The 12436-nt window shown below is 53.9% G+C and overlaps 1 protein-coding gene across 1 annotated transcript; it reads right to left on the bottom strand.

Annotated features, from left to right (window-relative positions):
- Positions 1-2932: 2932 nt before the first annotated feature.
- On the bottom strand, positions 2933-6378 carry B0T23DRAFT_327823 (uncharacterized protein; the record flags this gene model as incomplete). The annotated part of the gene is made up of 2 exons (XM_062835647.1): positions 2933-4769; positions 6071-6378. The coding sequence occupies 2 exons, from the start codon at positions 6376-6378 to the stop codon at positions 2933-2935; spliced, it is 2145 nt and encodes a 714-aa protein (XP_062687883.1).
- Positions 6379-12436: the final 6058 nt, after the last annotated feature.

Below are 12436 nucleotides of genomic sequence, written 5' to 3'. Positions count from 1 at the left end.
TCCCACATTCCGTCCCCACATCCCTCCATGTAACGTTTGTTAGTGACTGTTCACTACTTACACATAAGCCGAGCACCGGCATCGGCATTGGTGCCGATGACAAGCGGCTGGCCAAAAAAGACATTCTGACCACTCACGGCCAGTCGATCATGCCGAACGAATGGTTCAGGACGCGAGTTCGAGATTCCTTTTTCCCGTTGAGACCTGCAGAGAGAGAGAGGGGAGGGGGGGCGCGCCGGTGCCGGTCAGCCGCCGTGTCATCGGCTTTGCTTTTTAGCCTTTTGTTATTTGTTAGCGCGGCTGGTGTGAGATCTCGTTCCATCGTGCACGCCGTCCACGCACGAATCTGCACGCCTGCCCTCTTTGGGATAGTAGGTATGGTAGGCGTCAGAACAACCAAGGGGGCTGCCCTGCCCTGGATAAATTATCACCCAAAGGCGTCTTTGAAGCCGAATTACAAATCTTGTGGTGGTGGTGGTGTAACTGTGAGCACCGCTTCAGGTGCCAGCCACGCAGCGAAGCGGCTGCAGATGGCTCTGATGTCACCGTCACGCTCAACTTCTCCAAAATGGAAAGTCTTCAGCAGGCTGGTCCAACTTCCAATTCTCAAATGGCACACTCACAACAGCAACACTCGATACAGCAGCCAACATCGTCTCTCGCGACAATGTTCTTATTACTGCAGACGACACAAAGATGAACATCGGCTTGTGTCGGCGAAAGCTTACGATGCGAGACTTGGCCTCAACAAAAAAAAAAAAAAAAGTATTCCAATCGTTGCATTTCTCTTTGTATATAGAAACAGTAACAAGGTACGTACAAGGTAAGTGTGCGAGTCAAACACTAAATTGTGGAAATTCCCCCACACGTCCCGGGCGGGATCTGATCTCCGAGAGTGTACTGTAGTGTAAAAAAATTCATAAAAAAAAAAAAAAAAAAATTCCAGGTTCTCCGCCCGCCGCCACCACCTCGGTCTCGGCCCGGCGTCGCTTATACCTTATCTACACTTCTCTGCCGGGGATAAACCAGACGGGAGTTAGCGTGATACTTCCACCCTACAGAAAACCAGGATTTCTTGCCGTCATAACCGTCACGCCTTTTTGTAGCAGCCTGTCTTTTTGTTACTAGTCACACTAACGGCGGAGTTCACAACATTTAACCTTTTTTTTTTCTCCCCCCGGCAGAAGCTTACGTAGGTACGTACGTATCCAGCGCGGGGCCCGCACCAGCCTTCGTGATTTCCTCAGCTTCTTGCCACACACAAAACGAAACAAAACGAAACAAACATCTGGGGTTCGACCCCACCATTTACACTAAACTAGACTGCCCATGCACTAGGTATGTATACCGCTACAAGTACCGAAAGCCGAGATCCCGGCGGGGTCTTGTCTTTGTCTGCCTTGAGGGTTACAACATTGCCTCGGATGTGTTCTTACCGTACATACCTGACTGCGTGACGGGATCCGTTCCTTATCTTGTACTTTATGTGTGTGTGTGTGTGTGTTGACGATTCATTCATGAATCATGAATCATGAACCAAAAACTGGAGCTTCAACAAAAAAAAAAAAAAAAAAAGAAATCAAAATTTCGATACATGCCAAGAAATGGACTTACTCATCTCATCACCTCAGGTTTTGCACCCCATTCAGTACCGTACCAAGAGTGTATAAAAACGACGAACCGTATATATAATGTAGGTAGTAGGATCCAATGTTGAGTGAGCGCCATGGGAGGGATGAGGTTAGTAAGCCACCACCACACCGTCACCGTCACCACCACCACCACCACCACCATCATCATCATGTTGCGGCGCAGACAGACAGAAACCCTCAGCTAAAAACGCAATAAACCAGCCATCTCTCATTTTCTCATACGTACCAAAGATTAATGTTCCTTTTGCCACCCGGAAACAAACAACCATTGCTCAAGTTCTATCCCCAGCCGAGTTGTTGTAGTGTACACTACACTAGTGTAATAAATCTGGTCACAAAATGTGAGTGGAGCCGGCAATTCGGATGCCGGCGTGCGTGCGTGCGTGCGTGTACACGTGTAGCATCGTGCCCATTGTCTGTCTTTGTCTTATCTGCACGTGGAGTTTTGCAGTCATGGAGAAAGGTACCCGGCGCCAAAAACCGCTGATCGTTCGTTCGTTCTCGCAGCAATGTCAATCCATTATATCCGGTAGTTGTCCCAGAGAGAGCATGACTTCCATGCATGCAAGGCATCGGTCGGCTCAATATATCCGGTCGTGTCGAGCGTTGTTCATACATTTCACATACTGATTTTGTGACAGACATCTTCTAATGCGGCTGTGGACAACGTTTTCCAAACACGACGGCATCGGATCCATCGACCATGCAACAATAGCAGAGAGAGAGAACCAAACAACCAAGCAGCGTAAACAGTCTTCTTTATCCTTTCATGAATATGGCAATCGCTAATAAACGAGACAAGTGGACATACAAGTCCTATCTTCGCAAAAATAATAACTAAGCAGAATCAGATACAAACTTGGAACGACAAGCGAGCAAAAGAACCCAAAGGCCAAAAGAGCATTCTCCCGTGATGATCAACAGTGACGACAGAAGCGTCATCAAAACTCCGGTAACACCAACCAACCAACCATACCAAACCAAACCAAACCAGACCAAGCCAATACCACCCGAATTTACGGGGTCATGTCACTGACTGACCGAAACCACACAACGCAATCGTTCCGTCCGTTGCAGACAATGCCGCCAATCCGCCCTACAACAGTTCTGATCCCGAACAGGTAGAAGAAGAAAGACAAAAGAAACAGAGGCAGAGAAGCCAAGTACTCAGAGAATGCCATCGACTAGCACCACTCAAATCATCATCATAATGACACAGGCAAGTCCATCACCTCATCGTATCATACAAATCCCGCAAAGATCAACCTCGACTGACGGCTTCAAACACCGCCACCCATAAAGGCAGCCAAATCATCCAACTCCAACAACTGCCTCTCGAATGCCTGGCATAGTTCATTAGCCGTCATGTCCACAGCATCCGCGCCTCCAGGAGGAACACTCGCTCCCTGGGCGTTGGCCACTCCCTGGTTCGAGACCGATGATTGCGCGCTGGGCGAGTCCACCTTCATCTGCTGATGCTGCAGCACCGGTGTCGCGTGCGGCGGCGGGCTAGTCGTTGCAACCCTGGTATCCACCGCGCCGACCGATCCACCGTTAATAGTGGTGATGCCGGGACGTCTAACGAGCGGGGTTTCGCCAACTTCGCTACCACCTGCTCCCTCGATGGTCGGAGTGGGAAGCCCGGGTGAAGCAGCATTGGGTGGCTGCGACCCAGGAGCGGTGCTATTGGGCTGGACGGTATCGAACTCCATGGCTTCAGGGTTGGTGTTGTCGGGAGGCGTGGCGATGTCATCCTTAATGTGAGGGGAAGTAGCGTGCATCGTGGCGCGGCTGTCTTCGCGCGCTTCACGGTCACGGCCCAGTACCTTCATATCGCGCAAGACCTTGGACATAACTGTGAGATGACGAGCCCAGGGCGTAACCAGGGGCCACGACTCGGATCCATCCTGGCAGAGGCGCAAGCTGTCTCGAACGATGCTGCTAGCGGATTCGGTCACGGTAGACGGAGCGAGGCCCTTGAGGGTAAGGTATGCTACGGTTGAGCCGGCGGTAAAGGCTGAAAAGAGCATGAAAATCGGGAAGCACACCATTATGTCCTTGTCGGCTCCGTGCTCAAGGGCGAGAAGAGAGTGGATGATGCTATGGGAAGCGGCAAAGATGCGGTCGACGGTTTGCATGTGCGTGTGAGAAGCCATGCGCCAGGCATCGATGGTAAAGTTTTCGTCTGTTACCACCTGTAGGATGCGGCGTCGGTTGACAAAGATGGTGCCGCAGTTGAGGAGACAGTGAATCATGGCGTAAGTATAGCCACTGCCCATGGTAATGTGAAGGTTGATCTGGCCGGGCTTATCGGCAAAGTGGGGAGGAAGCGACTGGCGGAGGGTATCGATGTCGGCCTCCAGTCCAAGGCACCGTGCGTCGTCGAACGTTTCGAGAGTGGTGGTCGTCATCATCTCGACAACGTTTCGCCAAGCTTGAGTGGCCAGAACAATGTGACCAAACTCGCCAACCTCCGAGAGAGCAGCACCGGGCTCCGCGTGGGACGGCGCGGCGCCGCTGATGGTTCGAACAACAACAGGGCTGCCAAAGTTAAAGTTCATATCCGCGCACGGCAAAGCAACATCGACAACATCGTGGGTTGAAAGAGCGGGGCGACGGCCGGGGCTGCTGGTAAGGAAGCAGTCGAGAATGTAGATGAGCCACAGAGTACGGCGGAAGCTTTCGTCCTGCAAAAACTGGTCGGGGTCGGAGTTTCGCTGCTGGGCGGAGACAATCCTGTACATCTGGATCATACGAGCAGCTTGGCCGAGATAAATGTAGGCACGAACAGCCTCTCTGCAACCCCATTCGTGGATGACGAGAAGGCAGAGGGCCTGGATATCGGCGAGGCTGGGGGAGGCCAGAGACTGCATCACCAGTTGACCGGCCTTCTGGGCAAAGTGCTCAGCAGCGCCTGCGCCGCCGAGTTGTCCTCCATATCGTCGAATCATGGCCGGGGAGTGGCGAGCGGCTGTGGTGAGGAGGGCATTAACCAAGGTCCATTCCATCGACGCATTCTTGAGCTGCTGTAGGCAGGAGGGCTTGTGGAAGGCGACACATGCTGGGAGGGTCTTGTTGATGACGCGCTCGCATTCTTGGAGGAGTTCGGGGGTGAGTCTGGGAAAGGTACATTTGTTAGTCATGTTTCGGTTAAGTGTGATGTAAAATGGCCAACGGGAGATATAGTAATGTGAAAGATGGCATAGATGAGTGGCAGATGGAGATGCTTGTCAGACATGTAGTTTTGCCATGTCAATGAACGAAAGGTGTGGTGGTGGTCAGACCCTGAAAAAGGTGTTGCAGAACAAATTGAGTGAAATGTTTGTGGCCTGCAGGGCAAAGGACAGGCGGTAGGTGTTGCAAACACTAAGGGAAAGAACAACCCGCGATGTTTCCTGTTGGTGTTGATTGTTGACGATGGAGGCTTATCTTATCGCATCGGGGCCTCGGGGCGGGCAAATGTGGAGCAAGGCAATGATGCCGGTGCCGGAAAGTGGAAAGGCCGGCAACCCGAAAGCAGCCCCTCTGCGCGCACTGACGCGGCGGCGGGGGGCGGGGGTGCTAAAACTGGGCGAAAATGTGTAATGGTGACCTTGAAGCCCTCTCACCAAAAACCCTCCGTTGGCTCCGTTTGCAGGATGGGTGTCGAAAGGGGGGTGCACGGGGCTGCCGGGAAATGAGGGGGGGGGGTAGGAAAAGGGCAGGAAAAGGGCAGGAGATCGGAATGGCGGCCGAGAGGTGCGCACGGAGCAAGGCGAGCAATGGGAAGGAATGGGGTACAAAGACGGTTCGAGAATGGGAAGCCGGGCGGCGGAGGAAAAAAAAATGGGGGGTCGGGGGACGGTGCATCCTTGTTGCTCCGAAGAGGCAGCGCTAGAAAATGCACTCTGCCTCCGGTGTGGACGGGCGGGCAGGCGGGCAGGAGCGTCCAAGGCAACCACCCCGCCGTGGAGCAGCAGCAGCAGCAGCATGTGCCCACCTCGGCGGTGGCCGTGCGCCCAGTGATGAATAACTGCCTGCTGGGAGTGGGCAGTTGGCGAGAAGGAGGCGGGCGGATAGCGGAATGCGCGCATCGCTGATTCCGGCGCTTGCGTCCACTGACGGGAACTTGTCGGGGCCACCAAAGGGGGAGCCGAGCCGGAGGGGAGAGGTAGGTAGGTGTCTAGCACCTCTCTTGACTGGCAAACAGTGGGAACAAAAAAAAAACCCGGGCGACGAAGATCAATTGGGGAAACCAAGCCAAGTGGAAAAGCGCGCAAAGGGTAGTTGGATAAGACAATAGACAAAACCACTTGGATTGCCATCATGACTTTGATGGTGTAGGTAAGTGGTGTAGTGCGTAGTAAACAGAATAGTCGAAGGAGAAAAGGACAACAACGACGACAACAATAAAAGAAAAGGACTAGGAAAGCACGTACTTTTCGTTGGTAGTAGAAACGTGACGCGACGCACCGACGGACGGCGGTCCTCCGCGGTCGCCAGCAGACGTGGGCACGATGCGTTCATTGGGGAGGCTTTCGCGTGGTCGTTGTTGGCGATTGCTCGGTGCTACTCCTCCGTGGGCGTGAGCCATGCTCTCCGAGGGAAGATAGCATTCGTGCATCCCCTTGGCGCAGTTCTTGCAGGGTGCTCGGCCGTTCTCGTACACACACTTGGTCTTGCCCTTGCGACACCGAACACAGGCTCCTCCAGCGCGGAGGGCCGTGGACCTCACAACCGACGACATTTCCTTCGGTGACCAGACGGGGCTGTATGTAGTAAAGAGGGTGTTTGCTCGGGATAGATCGGATGGTGGGTGTTGCTGTTATTAATGCTTGTTTGGCTGGTGGGAAATCGACTTGAATCACGATGCGCACAATGACGACAATAATAATTGTATGTTTATGTATGGTGTTGAAAATGCGACGACGATGACAATGACGCTGTTGTTGGTGTCGCTGATGGTGCTTTGTGGAAAAAAAAAAGGAGAAGTTGAAGAAGATAAAAGTGAAGGCGCGAAGGACGGGGTGCCGAATAATGGCCGACTCAACCGGAGCTGGAAGCGAAAAAGGCCGGAGGTCGCGCCGAGGACAAGTCGTGCTGGAAATCCAGCGACGAATGGATTTTGCGGGTCGAGAAAAAGACGGGAGCAGAGCAGTCGGAGAGAGACGTTGAACTGATTGACAATGATGGATGGATCACGGCGCCGGGCTGGTTGACGCGGTGGACAAAAGTGTTCCGCGGAGAGAGAGAGAGAGAGAGAGAGATCGGGAGGCGAGAAACACGGGACAGGAAAAGGGAGGGAAGGGGACGGAGAAAGAAGACGGGAGAATGGAAGAGAGAGGGATGGTGCCTCTTTGTGGGCGGGCGCGCGGCAGGAAGCACGGGGGGGTGGAGGGGGTGAAAAGGGAGCAGTCGAGCCTTTTCGGCGGCAGCTCTGTCTCCAAGCGGGCACCGTCTGGCGACCCGTCTGCCGCCTGCGAGCCACAATGGGAACGGACGGATCGGCTGCTGGTGCCGGGGCTCGTCAATTAAAGCGGGGCCTTGACCCCTTCGCTTTCGGAAGTCACCCGCCAGCCGGTTTGGGGGGAAAAGTGACTTTTGTTTGTGGGCCAGCCAAGCTGAGGTCCCGACCGGCGTCACCGTGACCTTGGTATGCGTTCGAGGTCTGCTCCAGTCGCCTCATTGTCACATCGCTGCTTGCCCGACTGGGACCAAAAGCCGCTTTGGTGCTGGGCGGGCTTCTTGCCTGTCGCGCAGCGGCCGGAGGCAATTGGGGTCCGGGCCGGGAGGCACCTAGAGGTAGCATTTGATCTCGCACTAGGTAGGCCCCTCTTTAAGTAAAGGCGGGCAGCTTACTGCCCTAATCATCACCAAAGAGACTCGTTGTTATGTAGTATGAACATGCGCAAATAATCAAATATTATCCAAGCACATCCAGGCATAATGAGGTGTGAAAAGAAACCAACTAGGTAAATGGTACACAAGCCGCGCGGACATTCAACACCACGGTGGGCAGGTTCCGGGAGACACGGGATTCATTATGGTGGTTGCAGCCACTAACGAGTGCAGCTTCTTGGGGCTGAATCCCGCCGCGTGAATGGAGCTGAATACCTACCTACACTGAACAAATAAATAGGTAAATGGTGGTGATTGCTAGCAGCCCGACATCGATGGTGAGGTCGGATGGACAGGTTCCCCCAGTCCGACTGATCTGATGCACCCGGCCCTGCGACCGAGACATCATCCTTCCAATTCCAGTCCGAACAGCTTGTGACTGAAATGTTAACGGTGGTGGGTGGTGGTGCACTTGCAATTTAGCTGCGGTCGTCGGCCGCTTCCTTCCCTTGCCCACAGCCCGCCCGGGCTTCCACTCTGTCATTTGTTTGGACAAGGGGTCGACGGTCAAGAACCCGGCTTCCAATCTCGGGCACGCTCCACTTAATCATTCCGAACCATGACGTTGCTTCTTCCTTTTGGAGAAGATCTGGAGAGAGCAAATGCAAAAGAAGGATTGGAATCATGGAGCTGCAAGTTTTGTATCAAGACAGCTTCTTCACACGCGCAAGTCGACAAAAACATGGCACAGCTCTCAGTGTCAGCCCGGCCAGCCCAGTCAGCTCATCAGCGCTTCAGTCCTCTCCCTTCTCCGTCGGAGGTCGGTTACATTTACCGGTCGCGTGGAAGTACAAAACGCACACACACACACACACACACCGGACGCAACGGGATTTCAGGGGGCCTGGCGATCGAGAGGTCCAAAGTAAAAGTGCCCTGGATTACACAACGAACTTGTGTGGCTTGTCATTGCATTCTTGTGAAATTGCCATGTGTTTAACGCCTTTACGGTACCTCGTCGTCGCCAAATGATGACTGAGATCTTCGCCTTGTTGCTTTCGACGAAACAGCCACAGCCTGATGATGATGCAAGCTAGGACACGGCGCCAGGCAGGGCAGGATGCCGGCTGTGAGCCTGTGACTGACGCCCCGGGCAATCTGCCTACTATTAGAGACTTGCCCGAGCCTGGAAGCTGGATGGATGGATGGATGGATGGAATGACACGACTGGAATCTCGATCAAGGTACCTCTAGTGTACATACTGTAAAGAGAGAAGAACCCACCCCGGCCCCTTTTCTCTTGGCTTCCGGCGTTGCATTCGGGAGGACTGGTCAGACACGCGCACTGATCCCGCCGTCCGTCCCCCTTCCCTTCCACTCCCTCCAATCCCTAATGCCCCCTTCTTCCCCTCACTCACGCCGGCTCGTCCGTTCTCACGGTGGTGCTTAATTTCCAGTCCAATTTTAGGACATTTGCGTGTTTGGTGCCCAACCGGAGCTGGCGCGACTCCTGTTTCGTTCCGATACTGCTGTCACCGTTCTCCGCCTGTCCGTCTCTTTACTCCTCTGGCTTCTCTCCAATCGAGACACCTTTTGTTTCCCCAGAAAGCGCATCGCATCAAGTTGCAAGCCCCTTTGCGGTCTCAACCATGGCTGAACCAGGCAACGGCTCGTGTTGAAGCTATGGCTGCGCCTTCGCCGCCCCGGTGCTTTTTTCTTTCTTTCCACCACCCAAGAAGAAGGCGGATTATACTACATGGTCGCATACTACCTCTACGGTGTGTTCTTTGCGCTCTGTTAAGGACGCTGAGTGGTCGCCTTCTCCATACCTACCTCTCCAAGCAATCAATTCGGGGCCCCGTGGCCCCCCTTTTTCTTCTGTCATCCAACAAGTCGGCACGAGCTGGACTCGCCCATCTTCCTTGGAGAACAACACGGAACATGGACCTGCAGGGAACAGGGAGTGTGGGCCCTACCAACACGGGACGGGACCTGCGTTTGGAACCTCCGAAACTTGACACTCCCCGCCCAGTGAGGTGAGCGAGCGAACGAACGGGGAGCGGGACAGGACATTTGATGAGTGTGAGATTCCAATCGGAGGCAGCCGAGCACGTCGACCCGTGACCCGTGACCCGTCGTGTTCTCCACTTCTTGTCCGCGCGACAAGAGTTCAGTTGCCAAGACTGCCATCCGCCTACTAACCTCAGTTTTGCCAGCCGGCTGCCACTGGTAGATAACTCGGGCGCAGTCCGTATGGTCCCACATTTCCCCGGATCAAGGAGGCCCAAGCTCCAAACCAAGCTCGGAGACTCCCAAATCCCAATTTCGAGCGAGCCCCGTGTCGCATCCAGCTCACTGCATCTCTCATCAATCATCCGTCATTGTCATTCAGCCCCAGCTCTCCCCGTCCGGCGTGACGCCCGCCAAGTTTGTGTTTCAGTGTTGTGTGGTGTCGACTGATGCGGGTATCCTGCGACATGACATCTTCCGTCATTATCGTGATCCCCAAATGTAAAAGAAGGGCAATTCCGGGTTCGAAGATCGGAAGGCGTCGGTCGGTGACATAGTCGGTGACAGCCAGAGCTTTGGTCAGTCCCCCGTCGGGCTCGGACCTTTTCCCCTACAAAAAGAGTGGCTCCATTCGGACCCGCCCCGCCCACGGTGAGCGGGCTCGCGGGCCACGTACAAATTCCAACAACGAACATGGAACACGAGAAAAATCATCATTTTCACGACGGTGCGTATCGTTCGAAACACATCATCGTTTCTTGTGGGACCTCTCAGCCCGAACGTTGCATGGCGTCAAAAAAAAGTGATGCTGGCTAGAACAATTTCGGGATGTTCGAGGTGTCCATTCCATTCCATATTGCCCTTCTCCGTGCCGCTCGCCCGCATACTGAAGCTTCCGTCACCGGCGTATTTTCTATTATACTCCGCAATTCATGTTGGAGATGCGCACGGGCGCGGGGCGGTCATGTCCGAGATTCCCATCGATCTTCCTCCCGGAAAAGACACAACGGAAACACGCCAAGCATGGCTATAGTAGGTATGATGCGCAGAAGCTCTTCAGGCTAAATGACAACGAACCGACCTTTTCCATCATCCATCTCATGATTTCATCAGCCCGATACAAAGTCCATGTAACGAGGCGGCATGCGAACCGCCGCCGGTGTTTGAGACATCCGTTGGTGTGTTCCACCAAAGTAGGCATCGGGCCATCTCAGGGGCTATCGGACTCTCCCTCCCTCCCTCCTTACGTAGGTCCTGACATTGGATTTTCCGACTTTGAACTTCTTCCCCCGTCTTCGTTGTCGCTCCGCCCCGCCGTAAGCCGGATATCTCGGGTCCAATTGAAATTGGACGGAGCGTCCGACCGACGGGGACCGCCTTGGAAAATCCCCACTTTTCTGCATTCGTCCGGCGCCGTCATCATGAACCCACTGTCGCGTTTCTTGGCACGCTCAGTCTGAGTCTGCCGATTGCGGTCCGGTCATCATCTTCTCGGCGTGGAAAACGTGTGTTCGGGCCCGATACTGTCATTGACGGACGCCGACGGCGAAGTGGAAACCGTCAATCGACCCGGACGTGCCAGTGCTCACAAAAAGACTAGCCGAAACACCCAATCGACCATTGGTCCATGTCATAGTACACACACGGGCATTGCGACCAGTTCCCGTACTGCACTCGTCACCCGTCACTGTTGGACGAGGAGTCGTCCATGCGCTACTTTTAGAGTACCTACCTAGCTGGACTATAAAGTACCAGCACGATGCACTCCGTGCTGCCGTTCCGTCGACGTGTCCTTTCTGATGGCGTCAGGCCGACGAGCTCCGTAAATGTACAGCAACGTCGGTGTATGTGATGTGCGCAGAGAGAGTCTCACCCAGTGATCAGACCTAAACGACTCGAACGATCAACCGTATTATCGGCCAGTCCGCCTGAATTTCACCTACTTATCTGATATTTGCTACTGCCGACCCGGGAGCCGCCACCCACTACTATGTGAATGCCGTTCCGGATGGGTTCGTTGTGATTTCAAGAGTTTCAATGACGGCCGATGTCTACCTACCCCTTGTTGTAAGGTCCTGTCACTGCGTTTGTTCCTTCCCAGTGGAAAATGCGTGCTGAGAGATTGCGATGACGGATCTCGCTCCCGATGAGTAGGTAGACAAACTCACTTGCCAAAGGAAGGAGCCTTCCTCATTGCTATCCTGCCCAGTACTTCTGTTCTTAGATAATCTTGTTTTCCTCCGATAGGCGCAGGATGCCGGTTGCTCATTCCGTCATGGCTGGAAGAGAAACCTCAAGGGAAGGAAACCTGTCAGATAGCCTGGGGCACTCAGTCTTTTCTCTCCCCTCCACTTCGAGACCACAAACTTCGACACCAAATGGCAGCGGTGGCCAACTGACGCCTGTTCCCCAGGACATCTCTATCAAATGTATCCTTGTTGCCCGGCTCTCTCACAAGCTTTTCTACCTAGCCTTGGATCCTAGAATATTGTCCTTTCTTCTCCTCCCCGCCAGTTCCCCGATGTCTTCTTTTCTCTCTTTTTCCGGGCAAAGTCAACTCTGACTTTTGCACATCTTCCCGTCCACGCCTGGAACGACACAGCGAGATACAGCTAGCTGTCCTACGACGTCTGTCGCCGTGATACCTGAGGATAAGACCTTGCTAGGAGGCCGAGAACTCAATTTCAACCTCAACCTTCTGCTATACAGTTACTTGGTCAGCGCCCAGTCGTTTCGCTTCCGCGAGGCGTCGAGGGCAGAGCAACTTATCTACTGGCTGGCCTAGGAGTAGCAGCGACATGGAAACAACCATTACTTCACCCCAGATCAAACTATCCCACGCAAGCCAGCCACCCAATTGCCGCCACGCGTGCAACTCATTAATGATCTCCATGTCGCTCGCCCGCTTTTCGCAATATACTTTGAATTCGAAGCGTACTCCTTCTCTGGTTTTGGAA

This window comes from Neurospora hispaniola, assembly GCF_033458365.1.
Source record: "Neurospora hispaniola strain FGSC 10403 chromosome Unknown B0T23scaffold_13, whole genome shotgun sequence".
NCBI lineage: Eukaryota > Fungi > Ascomycota > Sordariomycetes > Sordariales > Sordariaceae > Neurospora > Neurospora hispaniola.
This window is presented reverse-complemented; position numbering and strand designations above follow the sequence as displayed.